Consider the following 18,651-nt stretch of genomic DNA (forward strand, 5'->3'; position numbering starts at 1 on the left):
AGAAACTAGCATGCAACAGAGGCTTAGGCTAGAACCCTTTACCTGGGCGTCTATTTTTTGTTTTAGATCACTTCCTGTTGAGATTTAGGCTTTCAGCACCTTTTTCCCTCTGTAGAGGCAGGAGACCTATTAGGATGGTCCACCCTTAGAGTCTGGTGGATCCAGTGGGCTTCCAGATGGCTCTGGGAGATTTTTATGGCTGATATGACTTGTGCTACTGGCTGACCTCTTGAACATCCGAATGGCTTGGGCCGTTGACATGATCACCCCGATTGCTCCCTCTGAAGGAGAAGGTGCATAGCTTGGAGGTACCCTGTTTCTCATATTTTAAGACATTCCCATAAAATAAGCCATAGCAGGATTTTTAAGCATTCAAGGAATATAAGCCATACCCCCAAAATAAGACATAGTGATAGGCACAGCAGCAATGCCGGCCGCAGCAGGAGGAGGAGGAAAAAAATAAGACATCCCTTGAAAGTAAGCCATAGTGTGTTTTTTTGAGGAAAAAATAAATATAAGACATGTCTTATAATATGAGAAACACGGTACTTCTGGATCCTTCACTGTAGCTTGAGGCTCAGGTGGTCTCAATGGCATGGAGCTTCAACTGGTGGCCCAGCCATGCCCCTGTCTAGACAGGGGTAGCCTGACTACTGTTGTCTATACTCTGGTAACCTATAGGCTAGATTACTGCAATGTGTTCAAGCCCTTTGGCTGTAACATTTTATACCTCTTTTAAATGTGTTTGTGGGAGGGGTGGGGGAGGGGTTATGGGTTAATAATAATAATTTTATTATTTATACCCCACCCATCTGACTGGGTTTCCCCAGCCACTCTGGACACCGTACAGCACATAAAACATTGTGAAACATCAGGCATTAAAAATTTCCCGTACAGGGTTGCCTTCAGATGTCTCCTAAAAGTCAAATAGTTGTTTATTTCCTTGGCATCTGATGGGTGTTCCACAGGGCGGGTGCCACTACCGAGAAGGCCCTCTGCCTGGTTCCCTGCAACCTTGCTTCTCACAGTGAGGGAACTGCCAGAAGACCTTCGGAGCTAGATCTCAGTGTCCGAGGTATTACCAGCTGTTGATTGCTAGTTTACAGGATCATAATTAACATATTGTGAGATGATCTGCATGATTATGTGTGCTCTATAGATTATCGTTAAAATTCCCATGGAATGCCAATTCCCAATAGTAAGCAAATAATGTCTAAGTGCTAAAAGCAAAAAAAAGGAAGCCATGATATTTGCATCACTAATATCCTAGCACAAAAAAAATTAAATCCAGAACAGACGCACAATTTATTTTGAAACACTGAGCTGTCTAATCGCAGCAGGACTAAAATGTTCAGCTAATTATTGAAACAGGTAAGAATTCTCTAGATATACATTTATTTATTTGCTTTCTATGATGAATTAGCCTGATTACCAGATGCTCTGCTTGTATTTACATATTGAGCAAGTATATATTTTAAAACAGGGGCAAGAAAAGTAACAAAATATTTTTCCTTGTAGTTGTTTCAATACTACTGCTTATCCTCAACAACATGTGCAAACAGTGAAAGGTCACTATTTTCTCGGTTTATCTCATGTATTGGATGAAACAGGAACTTAGATGCAGAAGTCTCCAAGGCATAGCAATGCTTTCCAAATTACATATTGGGTAATTTACAGTCTGACAGTGGAATCCTCTGCAAGTCTGCACCAGTGGAAGTTTGTCAGGGGGTACCTCCAATAATGGGCAGCCTCATCACCGCACACAGAACTATTCCCTCCCATGGAAACACAGTTATATATTGAATTCTTAGTAACTTAGTAACTCCACTCAAGTGTCACCTTCCATATTTTTATAGCCATTTTTACCAGGTTTATTTTTAAAGCCTTGTGACACAATTCATCTGTCCTTACTCTGCAAAAGGCAAAAAGAATTCAGTAATGCTAGAAAAATGTAAATAGAGCCATTACAGTATACAGCTGAACTGCAAGCTCAGCCTTACAGTTATTTAACATTTCAAGCTTCAAAATGCAGTTGCATACTGAAAACTGCATATACATTTGCAAAATGCACAAACGTTTATTTGCACAGAAGTCTGCCGATAATTTCACTCTCCACTTTTGATACTGCAGAAGTAGTACCGTGTTTCCCCGAGAATAAGACATTGTCTTATATTTATTTTTCCTCAAGAAGACACACTATGGCTTATTTTCGGGGGTGTCTTATTCCAGCGGGAAGGGCTCCGCGCGGCACGGCATGGCTGAGGACAGCGAGCTGTTGCCAGGAGGCGCCGTGTCCGTGTCTTATTTTCGGGGTATTGCTTATATTGCGGAAATGCTTAGAAATCCTGCTACGGCTTATTTTATGGGTATGTCTTATTTTCAGGAAAACAGGGTAGCTGCAATGGAACACTTTGCACACAGAAGTTCTTTTCTCTCCATGCTGAATGGCTGGATGTCAGAAGTGAACTCAGAGAGTCTCGCCACATCTGTCCCACAAGCTCCCCATACCTAATATATAGGACTGGGGCCTGAAGAGCTTGTGGAATACACAAAAACATGCACATATTGATAACCTTGGGCAAAGACTGAAGAAGCAACTCAGTACATTCACACCTCACTCAACTCTGTCACAGATTAAATACCAACCAAACAACCTGGTGAATGAAATAACAAATGTTTTCAGGGAACAATGTGTGCTCATCCTTCTACCAGTTTATTTATCAGTTCACAACTGCCCTGAGCGGCACATGACATCTCCACCCATTAGAACTGAGCCATCACAGTGTGAAACTCATGGCTGGCTTTCTCTCTCTCTCTCTCTCTCTCTCTCTCTCTCTCTCTCTCTCTCTCTCTCTCTCTCTCTCTCTTGGACCAATATACCCAGTGCCCGCACCCCTTTAAGGGCAAAGGAGAATGCTGTTTCATGCACCAAGGGAATACAATGAGTTTCTATGGTACAGCACAGTGGTGATTTCTCAGCCCAGCTCACTTTTTCTCTTCTGAAATAACTGCCCCCTACTCACAGTAGTGGAGGGGGGGGGTAACATGTAGAAATTATGCACTAAAGAGTGTTAGTGATTTTGACAACTTACACTGCTTGCCACCAACAAAGCAACCTGCAATTACTTGCAACAATTTAAATGCATTTTTGTGTCATACCGGTTGCAAAACCAGTCTTAATTGGTTGATGGATTGTTGCTTTAATCACCAATCTGATTGCATGACTGAATGAGCTGTATGAGTGCACATTAATACAGTATATGATAAATGTCTATGGATGTATAGCATGTATTTAAGCAGGCAGGGCGACGGTAACCATAGTGCATAGTCCAAAAATAGAATTATCATCTGTACCGTAAAAGCATTCATGCTGTGGCAGTTGACAGAATGGATATAAATACACCTATTAGCAGCTTCAACTGAATCTCTAAACAGCACTGTAGTGATAGCAGGACTCTAAAAATAGCTTGACAATACTGCATTTGAACACTTGGCCTCAGAAGCACTCTGATGCATACACTGGGTGAATTTCAATTTTTCCCTTCATGTAGTTCAAAATGAACATCTGTGGCACATGAGAGACAGGCAATGTGACATTCCCTGACCTCTCTTCTCCGTGTCTACCCTACAAATAGCTATACAACAATGTAAGAAATTTTTTTTCAGCTAGAGAAAATGTTGCGCTGGCTAGAATTTTAATTAAGAGTAAAAAAAACAACAGGCTCCTAAAATAAATTACAAGAGCAAACCATTTCTACATGAATCTTTTGGTGCAAATTGGATCACACATCTGCATCAGGAGTCACCAGCTGTTATATACATCTCACAGCCCACAGCTACAGTTGGATCTTGGCCTCAAGATGATCACAGTTAGCTTCTGACATCTAGCCATTCAACATGGAGAGAAAAGAAACCTTTGTATTTCTTCCAAATAAGCAAAACACATTTCTTAATCCCCCCCCCAATATGCCTGTTCTATGTCCACATTTATACCTAACAGAAACTGAATGTGCAGCTGCAAATTCCACATACTGGAAGTAGGAAGAACCATACTTCCCCCCCCCCCTTCAAAATTGCATGTTACAAAAGAGGTTATTTCATCGACTGGCTTACAAATGTCTTATTTTGAATGGAGCAAAGAACCACAATATAAGCATCTGATAAAGTGGACTGTAGTTCACGACAGCAGGCACTTTCTTGTTTTTAATGTGCCACAAGACTTTCCCCCAAGACTAGCAAGTTATAGCTATGAATCTCAAGATCACAGTAGCCTGCTAGTCTGATAGCAGCCACAACATACAAGATGCACTTGGTATCGGATTTCCTATATAAATTTTGGTTAAATTACTTCAAATTAGTGTGTTAGGAATCTAATTCCAGAGAAATCAATTGTGCTTATTTCTCCTTTACTGGATGGATAATGGAAAAAACAAAATGAGCTTTGTTTTAGCACCTTCACACAATGGGTCTGGTTTTACGATTTTAGGCAGAAGAACACAAAATAAAGTTATGACTTGTACTTTATTGAACTGGTTAATTAGCACACTTAAGTTGGAAAAGAAAGAAGTAAAATTAGATGTTTTACTGGATCAGTTAGTATTACAAACCTTTAGAGCTTCTACTGTCAAAGCAGCAAAACAACAACAACACCAATCTTGCCATCATGGATCATCTATAGCACTTATTTTATTGCAATATTTTACAAAACCATTTATTTGTCTGATGTACTAGTTTGCTTTCCCCCAACAAAATTGTCACCATACACAATGTCTCTTCAAGCATCAAATATTCAACGCGGCCAGGCAAATCAATTTTTATGATAGAGTTCGCTTACCTTTACATGACTGAAGTCACCAACTTTTGTGGTTTCTGGTGGATTTATAGGTTTGTTCTCGACTCGTGGTTTTATCACTTGTCGAAAAGGACTGGAAAGTGGAAGACCACTCACACTAATTCCATCTAAAAGGGGGGGGGGAGAGAACATTATTATTCCTACTTTCAAACTCAGAGGCACTTAAAAAGAAATATCAGTAGGCGACCAGATCTTTGACAAGCACCTGTGTCCACCTTGTACTAGGCAATAAACCCAAATCACTCAAGATTCAAAATAGTTTCTTCGATGCACAGAAAATACAAGGTAATATGACGACTGTGGGAATTGACATTTCTAACTAATGCTGGGCAAACTCTCCTGTGCTCTTCCTGGTCAGACCCAGAAGCAGGCCGATTTGGCTTTTTGTTTTAAATTGATTCCTAAGTCAATCTATGAGGATTGGGAAATAAAGAACTCCTCCTTCTCCTTGAAAGTTCCCCTGCTCCCTTTACTTACCTGCAAGAAGTGGTGGCATTTGAGAACAGAGGAGAGAAATGATATACCCTATACAAGGCTATTACTAGAAGTAAGGCTAGCCCTTTGCGTCTTTCATTATACAGCTACCACAAGCAAAGCAAGTGCAAGTCTTTGTGGTGCCCCTATTAATGTCACTATGCCATCCTGCATCCTCTGACAACCTGATATCAACGAAGGCAACATGCCTTCATCCAAACTGCTTATTAATATTTTCAGCAAACATTCGCTGGAACAAAGCCTAACAAAATCTCTTTAATAATACTTGCTTAACATTAAATAATAGATAAAATGAATATTATGTATTCAATACTGCAAGAGTTAATTAAAATTTAGAGTCAGTAGACCTTTACCATTAGGTCTTAATAAATTTCAAAGTTATTTTTGTCAGAATGAATTTGTGGGCACCGACAAAACTCATTACTGTAACTTCTAAATAAGTTATGTACACAGCACATCTATTGCATTATTTAAAATGTTACTTTTATGAGATTCTGTGCAATACAACTTTTCAATTACACACAGGGGAATGTTGAAAAACTAGGTTTCTGCTTTGCCCCTATGCTTCCTTATCTTACTGAGATGCACAAGCATGCTGTTGCATGGGGGAGTGGGGGGGGACATCAGGATGGGAGCTAAACACAGCCCTCCAGACCTTTCTGTCTGACTCCTGGACTTCTCATTAGGCCACACTCCTCAGCTACCCTATGCCACACCATCCCCTAATTCAGTTACATGCACACATCTTCTTCTTCTTCTTCTTCTTCTTCTTCTTCTTCTTCTTCTTCTTCTTCTTCTTCTTCTTCTTCTTCTTCTGCGATCACTCGTAGCAAAGTAAGATTGTCCTCCATAAACACGGTTTTAACAATGAGTCCGAAAGTGACTGTGGAGGCTAATTCTGGATCCACACATCCTTCCACAGTGGGGACATTGGTTTCTGGGCGGGAGTTGATCACAGTGTGGATTCGCCAAGCGTGCCTTCCTCTTAGCATGTTTCTCCCTTGCGTCCTGAGTTCGAGTGTCTTCAAAACCCACGACACCTTTGGTAAAGGCTGTTCTCCACCTGGAGCGCTCGCAGGTCACTGTTTCCCTGTTGTCAGTGTTTATACTACACTTTTTTAAAGATTTGCCTTGAGAGAGTCTTTAAACCTCTTTTGTTGACCACCAGCATTACGCTTTCCATTTTTAAGTTTGGAAAAGAGTAGTTGCTTTGGAAGATGATCATCAGGCATCCGCACAACATGACCAGACCAATGGTGAGAATGCCTTTTGCTTGCCTGGATGGAATATGGAAAGAGGGGTGTGCATGTGTACGAGCCTCTGACTTCACATGACTGCAATTTAGTCTACTGTACTGTACAACAGCAAGAGTTACATCTGTTGCTCCCAACTTTTTTGCCTGTTTCTACCACTGTTGTGCCCACCCCTCGCAAAGTTGTCAGAAGGGGAATATAGCCCATGGGCTGGAAAAAACCACGTTCCAACCCCTGCTGTTGAGTAAGAATAGCTTCTCAACTTACCATCAGTGTGGCTTTAAAGATTTCTGGGAAATGGATGGATCGCCATATGGATGGTCTCTTTCCCAATTCCAACAAGGGGTTGAACCAAGAGGTGGGGAAAGACACACTTGTACACACAAGTTCTGGGCTTGCAATAGAATGGATTGAACCCATAATGTTTAAAAGCAGTAGGGGAAAACACTCACTATCAACTTTCCGCTATGCACCAAGAAAGGATACGGGTGAATTTATTTGACTTGAGTAATTCAACTGTAAAGTTGATTAAATTATCATGTATGATATTATGAAAATATCATGTTCTTATTATTCTTGGTATTACTCTGTCCTAGATCACAAATATGTTACCCAAGGCCATACTTTAATTAAAAACACTATTCAGATTACATATCCAGCTTGCCAGATCTGACCACATGGTGATTCTCAATTACCACTGCACGAAGGTATATGGTAAGATTATATATAAGCGCTAATGGGAAAGCTTGGTGAGCTTTGCCTCTATCCAAACACAGCTTTGGAGTGATTTTAAAGACATCAACTAGAGTCAACTAGATCAGCTGCTGGTTCCATTCAGCCAGGGTGATATTTGCCATTAAAGTTGCAACGTAAGAGATGTCATACCCTACAGCTTTGAAATATCACTAACCAAGCCAAAATACCTACCAAAACCCCCCACTGCATACCAAAAAAAGAATCCAAAACTCACCATCATTAAGGTCTTGCAGGAGGTTTTCCTGGCAGGAGAAGTCAAGCTTCACTTTAATGTACACAATAAATGTAGCAATGTGTCCTGGTTTCAGAGGAAACTGAGAGAGCGTGTCTTCCAGATTCCAGCTCAGGAAGTCACCAAACAGCTTTCCTATAAAAATAATAACAACAACATACATAAGTTATGTGTAGACAAACACAATAAGTACACTGGGTCAAACTATAAAATACCCAGTGTTCAGTATGGCTCCTCCTGAATATGCAGAATTTTCTTTTTCTTTCTTTTTAAAAAATGATTTCTGTCCACTTTTATGGAAAAAGTGACTAGTAACAACAACAACAACAACAACAACAACAACAACAATTTATTATTTATACCCCGCTCATCTGGCTGGGCCTCCCCAACAACAAGGCCCAGAATTCTCAATGCTCAATTATATTTGGAGCTGATCTATTAGAAAGCAGCCAGGTTTGCAGGGTATGGAGGGAGCAGAATGCCTAGAAAATAACTCCCACTGAATGTCAGGTTATTTACTACCTGTTAAGTGCAATATGGGGTGGGGGAGACACAAAATTAGAAAAAGGTCAATGTATAACTGCGTGCTCTGAACACAAGAAAACAGGGCAAGAGAAGTGGCATACGGGTGGCAAGGGTAATTGCTGGGGTTTTGTTGGCATCTGCCTGCCTTGAGAGACAATGAAGTCCACCTCCGGGGGTGAAATCAAACCACCAGAGAATCTCAGCACCTGCTATGGCTGTGGAGACTGGTAACTCAGTCTTTTTGCTGGGTTAGCAGCATCAAAGCAATCTCTCTGGGGCACAAGCTTGGACATAGAAATACAATATTGGGTGGCCCAGACGACAAGACCCTTCTCTCGGCCTCACTGGTGCGGTGCAAAGGAAAGCAGAGGGATACGTTTGGCTGCAATGGTTACCGGAAGGAGACATACAAGGTGCCATCCAACTGCCTTGGGGAATCCACTCCAGATTTGTGTAGTGTTTACTCCTTTCTCTTCTTCTCCCAAAGACGTCCCGCCAGTCAGTGGGTAGTTACTGGGATAGATTAATTATTATTGATTCAATTTATATCCTCCCCTTCCTCCCGAAAAGGCCCAGGGCAGCAGTATTCGATTTTGAGAATGACAGAAATAGATTTACACTAGCTAGATTAAAAGGCTATGCCTATTAATTTATTTCAATCATTTATTTTTATGATGAGAGCACAAAAGTAGATTCTAAATATTTGCAGCATGTATCATTGCTGAGAGATCACCAGAGTTTGCAGGCTTATGCAAAGAGTTATATTTTTAAAGGCCCAAAACATTGTTGCACTTGCTCAGATCACTGTTTGGCCGAGTGCTTCGAAGTAACTAAATTATTAAAATACATATTTTTAATCTAAAACTTGCACAGTTAACTATTTTTCCTGTAGGAGTCAGCCGGAGATGCATTATTCATTACAACAGTACTGCCAACTATTGCCTTTATTATCAGAAACACAATAACAAATATATTTTCCCCCCCCATTCCAGTAAAAGTTCATTTTAGATGCAAGCACATGAAAAGAATGGCCACTTTCTGACATCTTATTTTTAGTAGCCAATTTCAAGTGCTTTCTATCAAGGTGGCATACCGTAGTATCTTCAGCTCCACTGACCAATGTTTAAATAAGTTGCAAATATTGGTCGTCTTCAAGCAAAGCTCACCTGTGACTTCCTTACTTATCAAGTCCCCCTGAAGTTAATGGAACTTATTTCAAGATGACATGGATAAGTTTGCAACTGGGAGCAATTGCACTTAGTGTTAACTTTTTTCTACTGGTTTCAGTGGGGCTTCGTTCATTACTAACTAGGGCAGGCTCAGAATTGTTTTAATTTTCTCCCCTTAACATAATAAGTAAAGGTCAAAAAGTAAAGGACCCCTGGACGGTTAAGTCCAGTCAAAGGCGACTATGGGGTTGGTGCTCATCTCGCTTTCAGGCTGAGGGAGCCGGCGTTTGTCCACAGACAGATTTTCTGGGTCATGTGGCCAGCATGACTAAACCGCTACTGGCGCATGGAGGACTGTGACGAGTGCCAGAGTGCACGGAAATGCCATTTACCTTCCCGTCAGGGTGGATAAAAATCAATGATTTTTTAAAAAAAATCAAAAAAATCGGATTTTTTTTATTTAAATCGGATTTTTTTTTATTTAAATCGATTTTTTTGATTTAAATTGGATTTTTTTAAATAAAATGCTTTTTGAGGAAAATATATTACCATCCAAAGGTTATTCCATCATGAAATAAAGATTAGTTTTTTAATTATGTAGAATAAGGTTGTATATGTTTAATTTTTGGGGTAAATAAATTCCATTAATCCATTCACAATGTCATGCTCTTCTAGAGGTTTTTGTAAGATTATTGGGCAGTTTCTCTGCCTACAAGATATTATCACAGATGCTTGGTTTACTTTTGCAGTTCTCAAAACTGAATTTGACTCAACAGAGATCACATGCCTCTTCTTCACAGCAAAAATGTTATAACATGAACAGAGATGAGAAAAAGACCTTAATCCTATTGTTCTATAAACCTATGAATACAGAATCAACCCCTTCAGTGCTAAGTTTCAAGAAGTTCAGTGAATAGCATAGAAACAATATTTTTCTGATTGTTTGGAGTGGACAGTATTTAAGTTTTTCATGTGTAGGCTGGGCTGACAGTCTAAGTTTCTTAAAATATATATATTTTGTTTTTGTTTAGCCAAATTAGTTAACAAACATGGATGTTTGTTTAAGCAAATAACATATGCTGTAATGTTATTGTTTCAGTTGAATAAATCTATTTAAATTATTATTAAGGTAATGATTATTTTTCTCCTTCCTAAGTACAACAGTAAAGTTGTCCAAATATGAATAACCCATTAAACTGGGGATAAAAAACTAATATGAAAAGTTGTTATTCTAAAAATCTTCATCTACTTGCATATTAAAGTTATACCAGCAAGAATTAGTCTATATGTAGAAAACTATGATTTAAATCAAGCCTTACTGACTAGTGATTTAAATCATGATTTAAATCGTGATTTAAATCAGATTGATTTAAATCAAATCCACCCTGCTTCCCGTTGCAGCAGTACCTATTTATCTACTTGCACTGGCGTACTTTTGAACTGCTACCGTAGGCTGGCAGCATCTGAGACAGAGCAACAAGAGCTCACCCCATCACAGGGATTCGAAGTGCCGACCTTCCGATCAGCAAGCCCAAGAGGTACATCAACTGTGAAAATATTTTACTGCTTATTAATCCATTGTCAGGAAGGTATGTAATGCCCATGCAGCTCAATAGCCAAAATCATATGATCAAAACCTAGCATCGTATGCCATGGTTTAAAGTTATCTTAATATTCTGGCCTGTTTGTAAACTATTGAGCAGGTTTTTTTGGATCATATATAATCTGATGCTCTGTTCAGGAGCTGAATCCTGGCTCATTCAGGCCCTCACACCAAGGGAGGGATGAAGCAGCTGCCAAGGCACCTGCACAGAGCTTCTGCCTATCCTGGCTTACTGAGCAAGGAACTAATCATGCAAACTGGGCCAATGTGATTTCCAGAGGAAATTATGTACACGTTTGGTGGACTACATCCTCAGTTCATATGCCTCTTAATTTTTTGCATATCTTATAGAAGAATCATAATTTGGTGGCTATTCAAACATTCAAATGTGTATGTGCATCTCCGGTGATTTTTAAAATACTTCTCAGTGAAGCTTTCTTCCCTAGTAGTGTGTTAAAAGACTGCAGCTTAAAGAGAGCTTGTAAGAAGTCAGTGAGGAATGCATACACTCAACAAACTGTTTTTTGATAGAAATAGTCATGGAAAACAAAAATTTAAAAAATTAGAAGAAAGAAATAGTCATGGAAACAGAGTTTAGAAGCTTTATAGTAGTGTGGTCATTTCTAAACAGTGAGGAATGCTTTTTTTAACCTTTTACTTTGGTGCATTATCATAAAACACCTATCTTGCAAAATCTGCATTAGCTGCCTGTATGCTATCAAGTCCAATTAAAGGTGTTAACACTAACATAAAAATCCCTAGTTACAGGTAGGTAGCCGTGATGGTCTGCCATAGTTGAAACAAATTAAAAAATTTCTTCCAGTAGCACCTTAGAGACCAACTACGTTTGTCATTGGTATGAGCTTTCGTGTGCATGCACGTATGTGTATCTGAAGAAGACTGCATGCACATGAAAGCTCATACCAATGACAAACTTAGTTGGTCTCTAAGGTGCTACTGGAAGGATTTTTTAAAATAAAAACCCCTACACAACGTGGGCCCTAGGGAGGTGGCTTTTCCATTTTCGTTCTGCCAGTCTTCTTTGTACGGTTGAGACATTGATAAATGTAATGGAATCGTTATGAATTATATATGTTTTAACTGTATTATATTTTATTGCTTTTGTTATTACCAATGTGCACTTTTATGAAAACCCCCTTGATGTCTGCTTGACACAAAGCATCATGTAATAATCTGCAATATTTAATTAAATAAGATTTTGGGCTTACAGAAAATACTTCCCTTTTTAAATCTGATGCACTTTAAACCCTATATCAAAAAATTGTTAACAACTATTATTGTTTATCTTGGGCAGTTTTATTTTTTGATATTCATCTGTAATTAGAAGGACATCAGCATTAATTAAAAAATACCTTCAAAGATTGTTCCTTTCCAAAATCCTTGTTGGTACAATGCAAAAACTAAATCCAGCAAAACAATTTTAGGTTTATTCTTTGATAAAGTAAAAGGTGTTGCTCCTGCCACCAGAGAGAGCCGCATATTATATAGATGCCCAAGATGCTCTGGGTATCAAGCAGCACACTTGGAGAGGTGGGGATTCTCACCTAAGTCTTGGGGAGGAACCATATACAATACAATCCCTCCAATCCCTTCATCAATCATAACTGCCTTTCTCAAAATATATGTTTATCACATAACTTATGAAGAGCCATCACCAGAATTTTATTGCCAATTTCCTCCTCATCCCTTTTTTCATTGTGTACTGTATGCAGGTATCTTTGATGAAGTTAGTTGTAGGTCCAACAGCGCCTAGCCTGTCATTTATTTATTTAAATCCCAGCTTTCTTCCATCATGTACACTCCTTTTCAACGAGGCTTTTGACTGAATAACATTCTACGTCCTTTTAAATGTTTTTTGCGGGAGGGGAGTTGTTATTCGTTTGTTTGGTATTTGTTCTTGTTTTTATTATGGGCTTTGTGTTTTTTGTTTTTTTTATTTTATGCCGGAAACCGCCCTGAAATCTTCATATGAAGGATGGTATACAAGGAGGAGGAGGAGGAGGAGGAGGAGGAGGAGGAGGAGGAGGAGGAGGAGGAGGAGGAGGAGGAGGAGGAGGAGGAGGAGCAGCCACCAGTGGGCATCGCTGTGCTGCACTCAGAAACTTTTAGACATCAATAATAATGCCAAATACCTTTCGTGTTGATCATTTTTGATGTGACCTCCAGCTTCTCCAAAGGCTCTGTTCCAATATTTTCCAACTTAATGGTGAGTTGCTGCGTCTCTCCATTGTAGAGCTGGACAGACACATTGGTGGCTATTTCATCTCCTGAGGAAGGCTGTAGTGTGTGAGCAGACCTTCAAGAATGGCATGAAAATACAAGTGAAAAACACATGCAACATTGATAAACATATGAAAATTACATTATCTACCTTTACGATTTTATTTATTATTATTATTTGTCCTGCCCTTTCCCCAAGGAGCCTGGGGCAGTATACCTCCTTTTCCCCAGTCACATTTTATCCCCACAACAACCCTGTAAAGATATATTAGAGTTGAGGAGCAAGGCCATCCAGTGCATATCTCGGCTGAGCTGAAATCTGAACCCAGATTTTCCCAATCCTGGTCCGATACTGGCTATTACACTATGCTGGCACAGCTTATTTATTCCTCTCCTTTACATGTGACATATAAAGATATTAGTTACAGATAGGTAGCCGTGTTGGTCTGATGTAGTCAAAACAAAATTATAAAATTCCTTCCAGCAGCACCTTAAAGACCAACTAAGTTTATTATTTTGGTATGAGCTTTTGTGTGCATACACACTTCTTCAGATACACTGAAGTAGAAGTCCCCAGACGCTTATATATAGCGAAAGGGTGGGGAGGGGTATCACTCAGAAGGGTGGTGGAAATGGGTGATTGACTGTAAACGACTGCAAATGGTATTGCATGAAAAAGTAAGGGGTGAGATGGCTGAAGATCGCTTTATCATGTATAATGAGATAAGAATCCAATGTCTCTGTTCAAACCAGGTCTCTCCATGGCAATTCAGCAACTTCTCTTTCCAGTCTATTTCTGAAATTCATTTGTAGTAAGACAGCTACTTTGAGATCTTGTATAGAATGTCCTGGGAGATTGAAGTGTTCTCCTACTGGTTTCTCTGTCTTGTAATTCCTGATGTCAGATTTATGTCTATTTATCCTTTGGCGTAGGGTTTGGCCTGTTTGTCCAATATAGAGAGCTGAAGGGCACTGTTGGCATTTGATGGCATACACAATGTTAGAGGATGAGCAATTAAATAGTCCTGAGATGGTATGTTGGATGTTGTTGGGGCCAGTAATGGTGTTGTCCGGGTGTATGTGGCAGCAAAGTTGGCACACGAAAGCTCATACCAAAATAATAAACTTAGTTGGTCTTTAAGGTGCTGCTGGAAGGAATTTTTTTATATAAAGATATTGACTGCATATGCTAATGCACAGTTGATAATGGTCATTGTGGAGAATTCTACTTTGGCTCTCAAAGAAGAATCTAAAGAAGAATGTAGATTGGGAATTGGTGAGTTAATTCTCCTTGCAGTGCAAGCTATAGAAAGGTAACACTGAAGCCACTGTTGTCCTTGTGGTTGATAAAATAGTAATCCTCAAGCTAATATCTTTCAGGATAAATTTCTGTCCTTACTTGCTGACCCCAACAGTAAAATAAAATGCTTGATGTTTTCACTAATACAAACACATAAATTTGAATGGGAACACAATATAATGTTATATGGTTCTTTGGAGAGTGGACAATTCCCCTAGTTCCGAACAACTTGAAAATGATCACTCAGGTTTCTTACCTCGGTAATGAAGTACCAATTTGCAATCTAGGTAAAGCTGGAATGACTTCCACTGTGCAACCATTGGTCTTTATTCCTGGTAACTTATCCAGAAGACAGTCACTGAAGACCCCAAAAACTGAAGTGTGATAACCTGCCATCAACAGAGACTGAATCAGGAGTTTATTGTCAAGTCATAGATGGAAACCCCACTGTAGTTGAAGATGACAGAAACTTAATATATATGGAAAATATTGAAAAGTTTAGTGACCTTGGTACCAGTAACTCATTTGGGCCCTCATTACTAGCCAATTATGATATAGTTAGCAATTATCTATGAAAGAGCTATTTAGGAAATGTCTAGGAGCCAATAATCCTCAAAACATAAGTAACATTGGTGGGGGGGGGAGTTGTCATGGAAATAGGATGGGGGCTAAGGCAAATACAGAGGCCAGGAAATTTTAATCCTGTTTAGTATTCACACTGTGAGCCAAAGTCTCAAGAATATGTATCCGTCCATTTCCTATTCATTTCACTCTTGCATGTTTTCACTCATAAATCAGTTACTTCCCATTTTTGCATTAAGCTACAATTTCTTTAAAAATAAGTATTTAAATTATTACATATTTTCCTTACAAAAATGCACTCTTCTAAAAACACTTATTTCTAAAAAAAACCAAATTCCACAAATATCCCTACTAGAAACAAGAGAATTTTGCCAAATTGCCAAATTGTGTTTTAGGCGAACTGTTTTAGGATTTACCTTGGACTACCCCAGGATCTCTGCTGCCCCTTTTCTCCCCTATACAGTAATCTATGATCCAACAAACACTATTTGCCTCTGAGATGTTCAGCTACAATAGAGAGATTCTTTTTGATACCAGACTCCTGATCCATTTAATGGAAAGCACATTAATTAAAAGCAATTTAAAGATAAGCCTCTTGTTTTCTCATTTCTATGTACAGTTAGTAGGCAATTAGGTTAGCTCAATATTTTCTTCTTAGAATCAATTGATACAATCTAGACTTTGTTTATTAAATTTGTAGCCCACCCTTTATCTCAAACGGCAGCAACTATATGCAGTTTTAACAACAGGGTAATAAGTAGACACAGTGAGATAGACTGCTTCTATTTCCTGTGTGGCTGGGCAGAATCACAGTAAGCAAAAGGGATCACTCACTTCCACAAAAAAGGGCAGGGGAATAGAACTGGCTTGCCATTTAGAAAACAGACAACTTCTGAAGCATGAATGGGATATAAAAGCAACAACAGTTTTTACCATTGATAGTGATCTGGCCTGCAGACTGTGGGACACCAACAAGTGTTACTGGATAGAGGCCGGATTCTGCTGGTAAAGATAGAGCTGCAGGGAGGGATTCAAACTCCACTCCACTTGTCAGAAGGCCCTGGAGGAGGTGGAAAGCATATACAGTATACTGTATAACAAACACACATAAGAAGTCTATTCAACCGGCATCAATAAGAATATGAATGCTGTTTTTGCCACTCTCCCAAGGAAGAAATAGCGGGATATAAATGATTTTAAATAAAATGTGTCTGCATTGAAAATGGGGCCTTAAATTATGCAAGCCATGTGTCACGGTGGCCGGAGTGGGCTACTTCAGAGTAACGACTCTACACAGCTCTGCATTTTATCTTTTATTGGTGCTGAGTATTTACAGTGCTAATGGCAGTGCTATTTACAAAGACACATCTGCTCAGCTTGAATCAGAACCTCCAAGTGGCTTTTGGCGCATCTTGCGCCAGCATAACAATTTGGGGAGACCCATCCTCTTCCCCCGACGTTTTCTGCGCAATTCCGGAGTTGGGGGGACGGGTCTGCCCCCCTTCCTTCCCCACCTGGGACGATGGCTCTTCTACCCTGCCAGAGCCTTGGACACCACTTCCTGTTTCCCCACTTGAGCTGGAGCTTTCCCTCTTTTCAGCCTCGCTCAGGGCTGGGCTGGAACTCAGGAGGGGAGGGGCTTCGCGATACCCCTTGTCCCTCACACCATGCATCTGATCCAATACACTATTGGAAACTGATGTTCATAAATATTAAAACAGCTTGCAAAGGTTTTTGGTGCTTGACTTTTAGCGCTGTGTTTACTGTAATGCTCAAACTGCTTATTATTATATTTCATCTGCTGCATTTAATATTGCAATTTTATTATTTTATTGTACATTGTCTTAAGTACATTTGTAGAACCAAAACAAACTATATTATGTGTGAAATATTTCTAATTCTGTGTCCCCTCCAACTCTATCAGAATCATTAAATTAAAGAATTGTAATCTGCAGCTTAGTGAAAGGGTATATGATAGACCCCGTAGTCTGAGCCATTGGCTCTTAACATTACTGTCAGTTTTGCATTGAGATTAGCAACTGTACACAGTAATCACATAGGCCTCATATATGCAATACCACAAGGGTAAATCTAACTGTAATCGAGATTTCCTTGCAAAGCAACCCCGAAATAAATAAGCATTACATAATATTATGTAAGTTAAATGTCTGACAACTGAAATAGCCAAGTTCCAGCTCCTAACCAAAAGAAAAAGCCAACATAATTGTCTTTCCTTTCTTCTTGGGACATATTACCAGTGAATTGTCTCTGTGAATTGAAAAAGTCCCACTGGTCAGAATAATATACCACCATCTGCTGGAGCAAAGGACATTTGTTTGGTTAGATTCACGAGCAAGTGGGTCAAAGAATCATTCTAATGTGATCTCAACTGACACGGCAGTTAGCTGAATTAACTGCAGAGTGTCTGAGGAGACACAGTATTATTCAGCTCAACAAATGGCAACAGCCAATAGCTATTTTACTCAACACAGATTGCAGGCTATTTGGGTGCATTAACATGAATCAAAACTGTAGAACTCTGTCATCTACTTCCAATGTGACAAAGAGCATTGAGGCAAATCCCTAACAGAGGACAGAGGCCTTCACTGTTGTATGAAAGAGTTATGCAGGCTGAAGGCAGCAAACCTGAAACATGTTTTTGAACATTTATGTCCCACAACGACCAAGGCTTTGCAATGAAGATTGATTTTTTTAAGTAACAAAATAACCCCCCCCAAAAAAAGAGGTATTGCATATCACTAAAATCTTATTCAAACTCAAAGCCAAAAGTCTTTTAGAACATGAGCTTTAGCCTCATTCCTAAGAGAGAGGAACACTATGCTGTGGTATGTACTGGGTGATGCCTTTGCACATATATATGCAGTTAGAGCTGGACCATAAAGAAGGCTGATCGCCGAAGAATTGATGCTTTTGAATTATGGTGCTGGAGGAGACTTGGGAATCCCATGGACTGCTAGAAGATCAAACCTATCCATTCTGAAGGAAATCAGCCCTGAGTGCTCACTGGAAGGACAGATCGTGAAGCTGAGGCTCCAATACTATGGCCGCCTCATGAGAAGAGAAGACTCCCTGGAAAAGACCCTGATGTTGGGAAAGATTGAGGGCACAAGGAGAAGGGGACGACAGAGGACGAGATGGTTGGACAGTGTTCTCGAGGCTACCAACATGAGTCTGACGAAACTGCGGGAGGCAGTGGAAGACAGGAGTGCCTGGCGTGCTTTGGTCCATGGGGTCACGAAGAGTCGGACATGACTAAATGACCAAACAACAACAACATAAGATATAGATATATATATTATTTTGAAATTTGGTTTAGTATCTGGGGTGGGGTGATGTATTTGGGGTGGGGGGAGGAGGAATCAGAAATTTATAAAGTTATGCAGGAAGAATCCATTTAGGACTTCCAGTTGAGCGCCGGCCACCATAGCTGGAGGTTTGCAGACCTCGGCACGTCAAAGGTGGGGGAACCACTCCAGCGCAGCAGACCCCCGAAAAAAACACAAATCAAGCGTTTTGGGGACATAGTCGTTTGGCGGGCACAAAAAGTGGCTTCCCCCTCCCCGGCAAGGCTCTGTTTTGAGCCCCTGAGAGCGAGGGGGTCTTAAGAGCTGCAGTGCAATGG

General features: G+C 39.8%; 1 protein-coding gene across 2 annotated transcripts in view; it reads right to left on the reverse strand.

Moving 5' to 3' along the window:
- The window catches only part of TRAPPC9 (trafficking protein particle complex subunit 9), a 257,231-nt gene that overhangs the window by 195,981 nt on the left and 42,599 nt on the right, over nt 1-18,651 (reverse strand). For both annotated transcript variants that reach the window (XM_088676018.1, XM_088676019.1), the window contains exons 13-17: nt 15,942-16,068; nt 14,683-14,815; nt 13,039-13,202; nt 7,571-7,723; nt 4,835-4,959 (exon numbers count right to left, since the gene is read on the reverse strand). In XM_088676018.1, coding sequence (XP_088532144.1) covers nt 4,835-4,959; nt 7,571-7,723; nt 13,039-13,202; nt 14,683-14,815; nt 15,942-16,068 — 702 coding nt within the window. The remainder of the gene's footprint in view (nt 1-4,834; nt 4,960-7,570; nt 7,724-13,038; nt 13,203-14,682; nt 14,816-15,941; nt 16,069-18,651) is intronic.

This window comes from Zootoca vivipara, chromosome 8 (assembly GCF_965207765.1).
Source record: "Zootoca vivipara chromosome 8, rZooViv2.hap1.1, whole genome shotgun sequence".
NCBI classification, from domain to species: domain Eukaryota; kingdom Metazoa; phylum Chordata; class Lepidosauria; order Squamata; family Lacertidae; genus Zootoca; species Zootoca vivipara.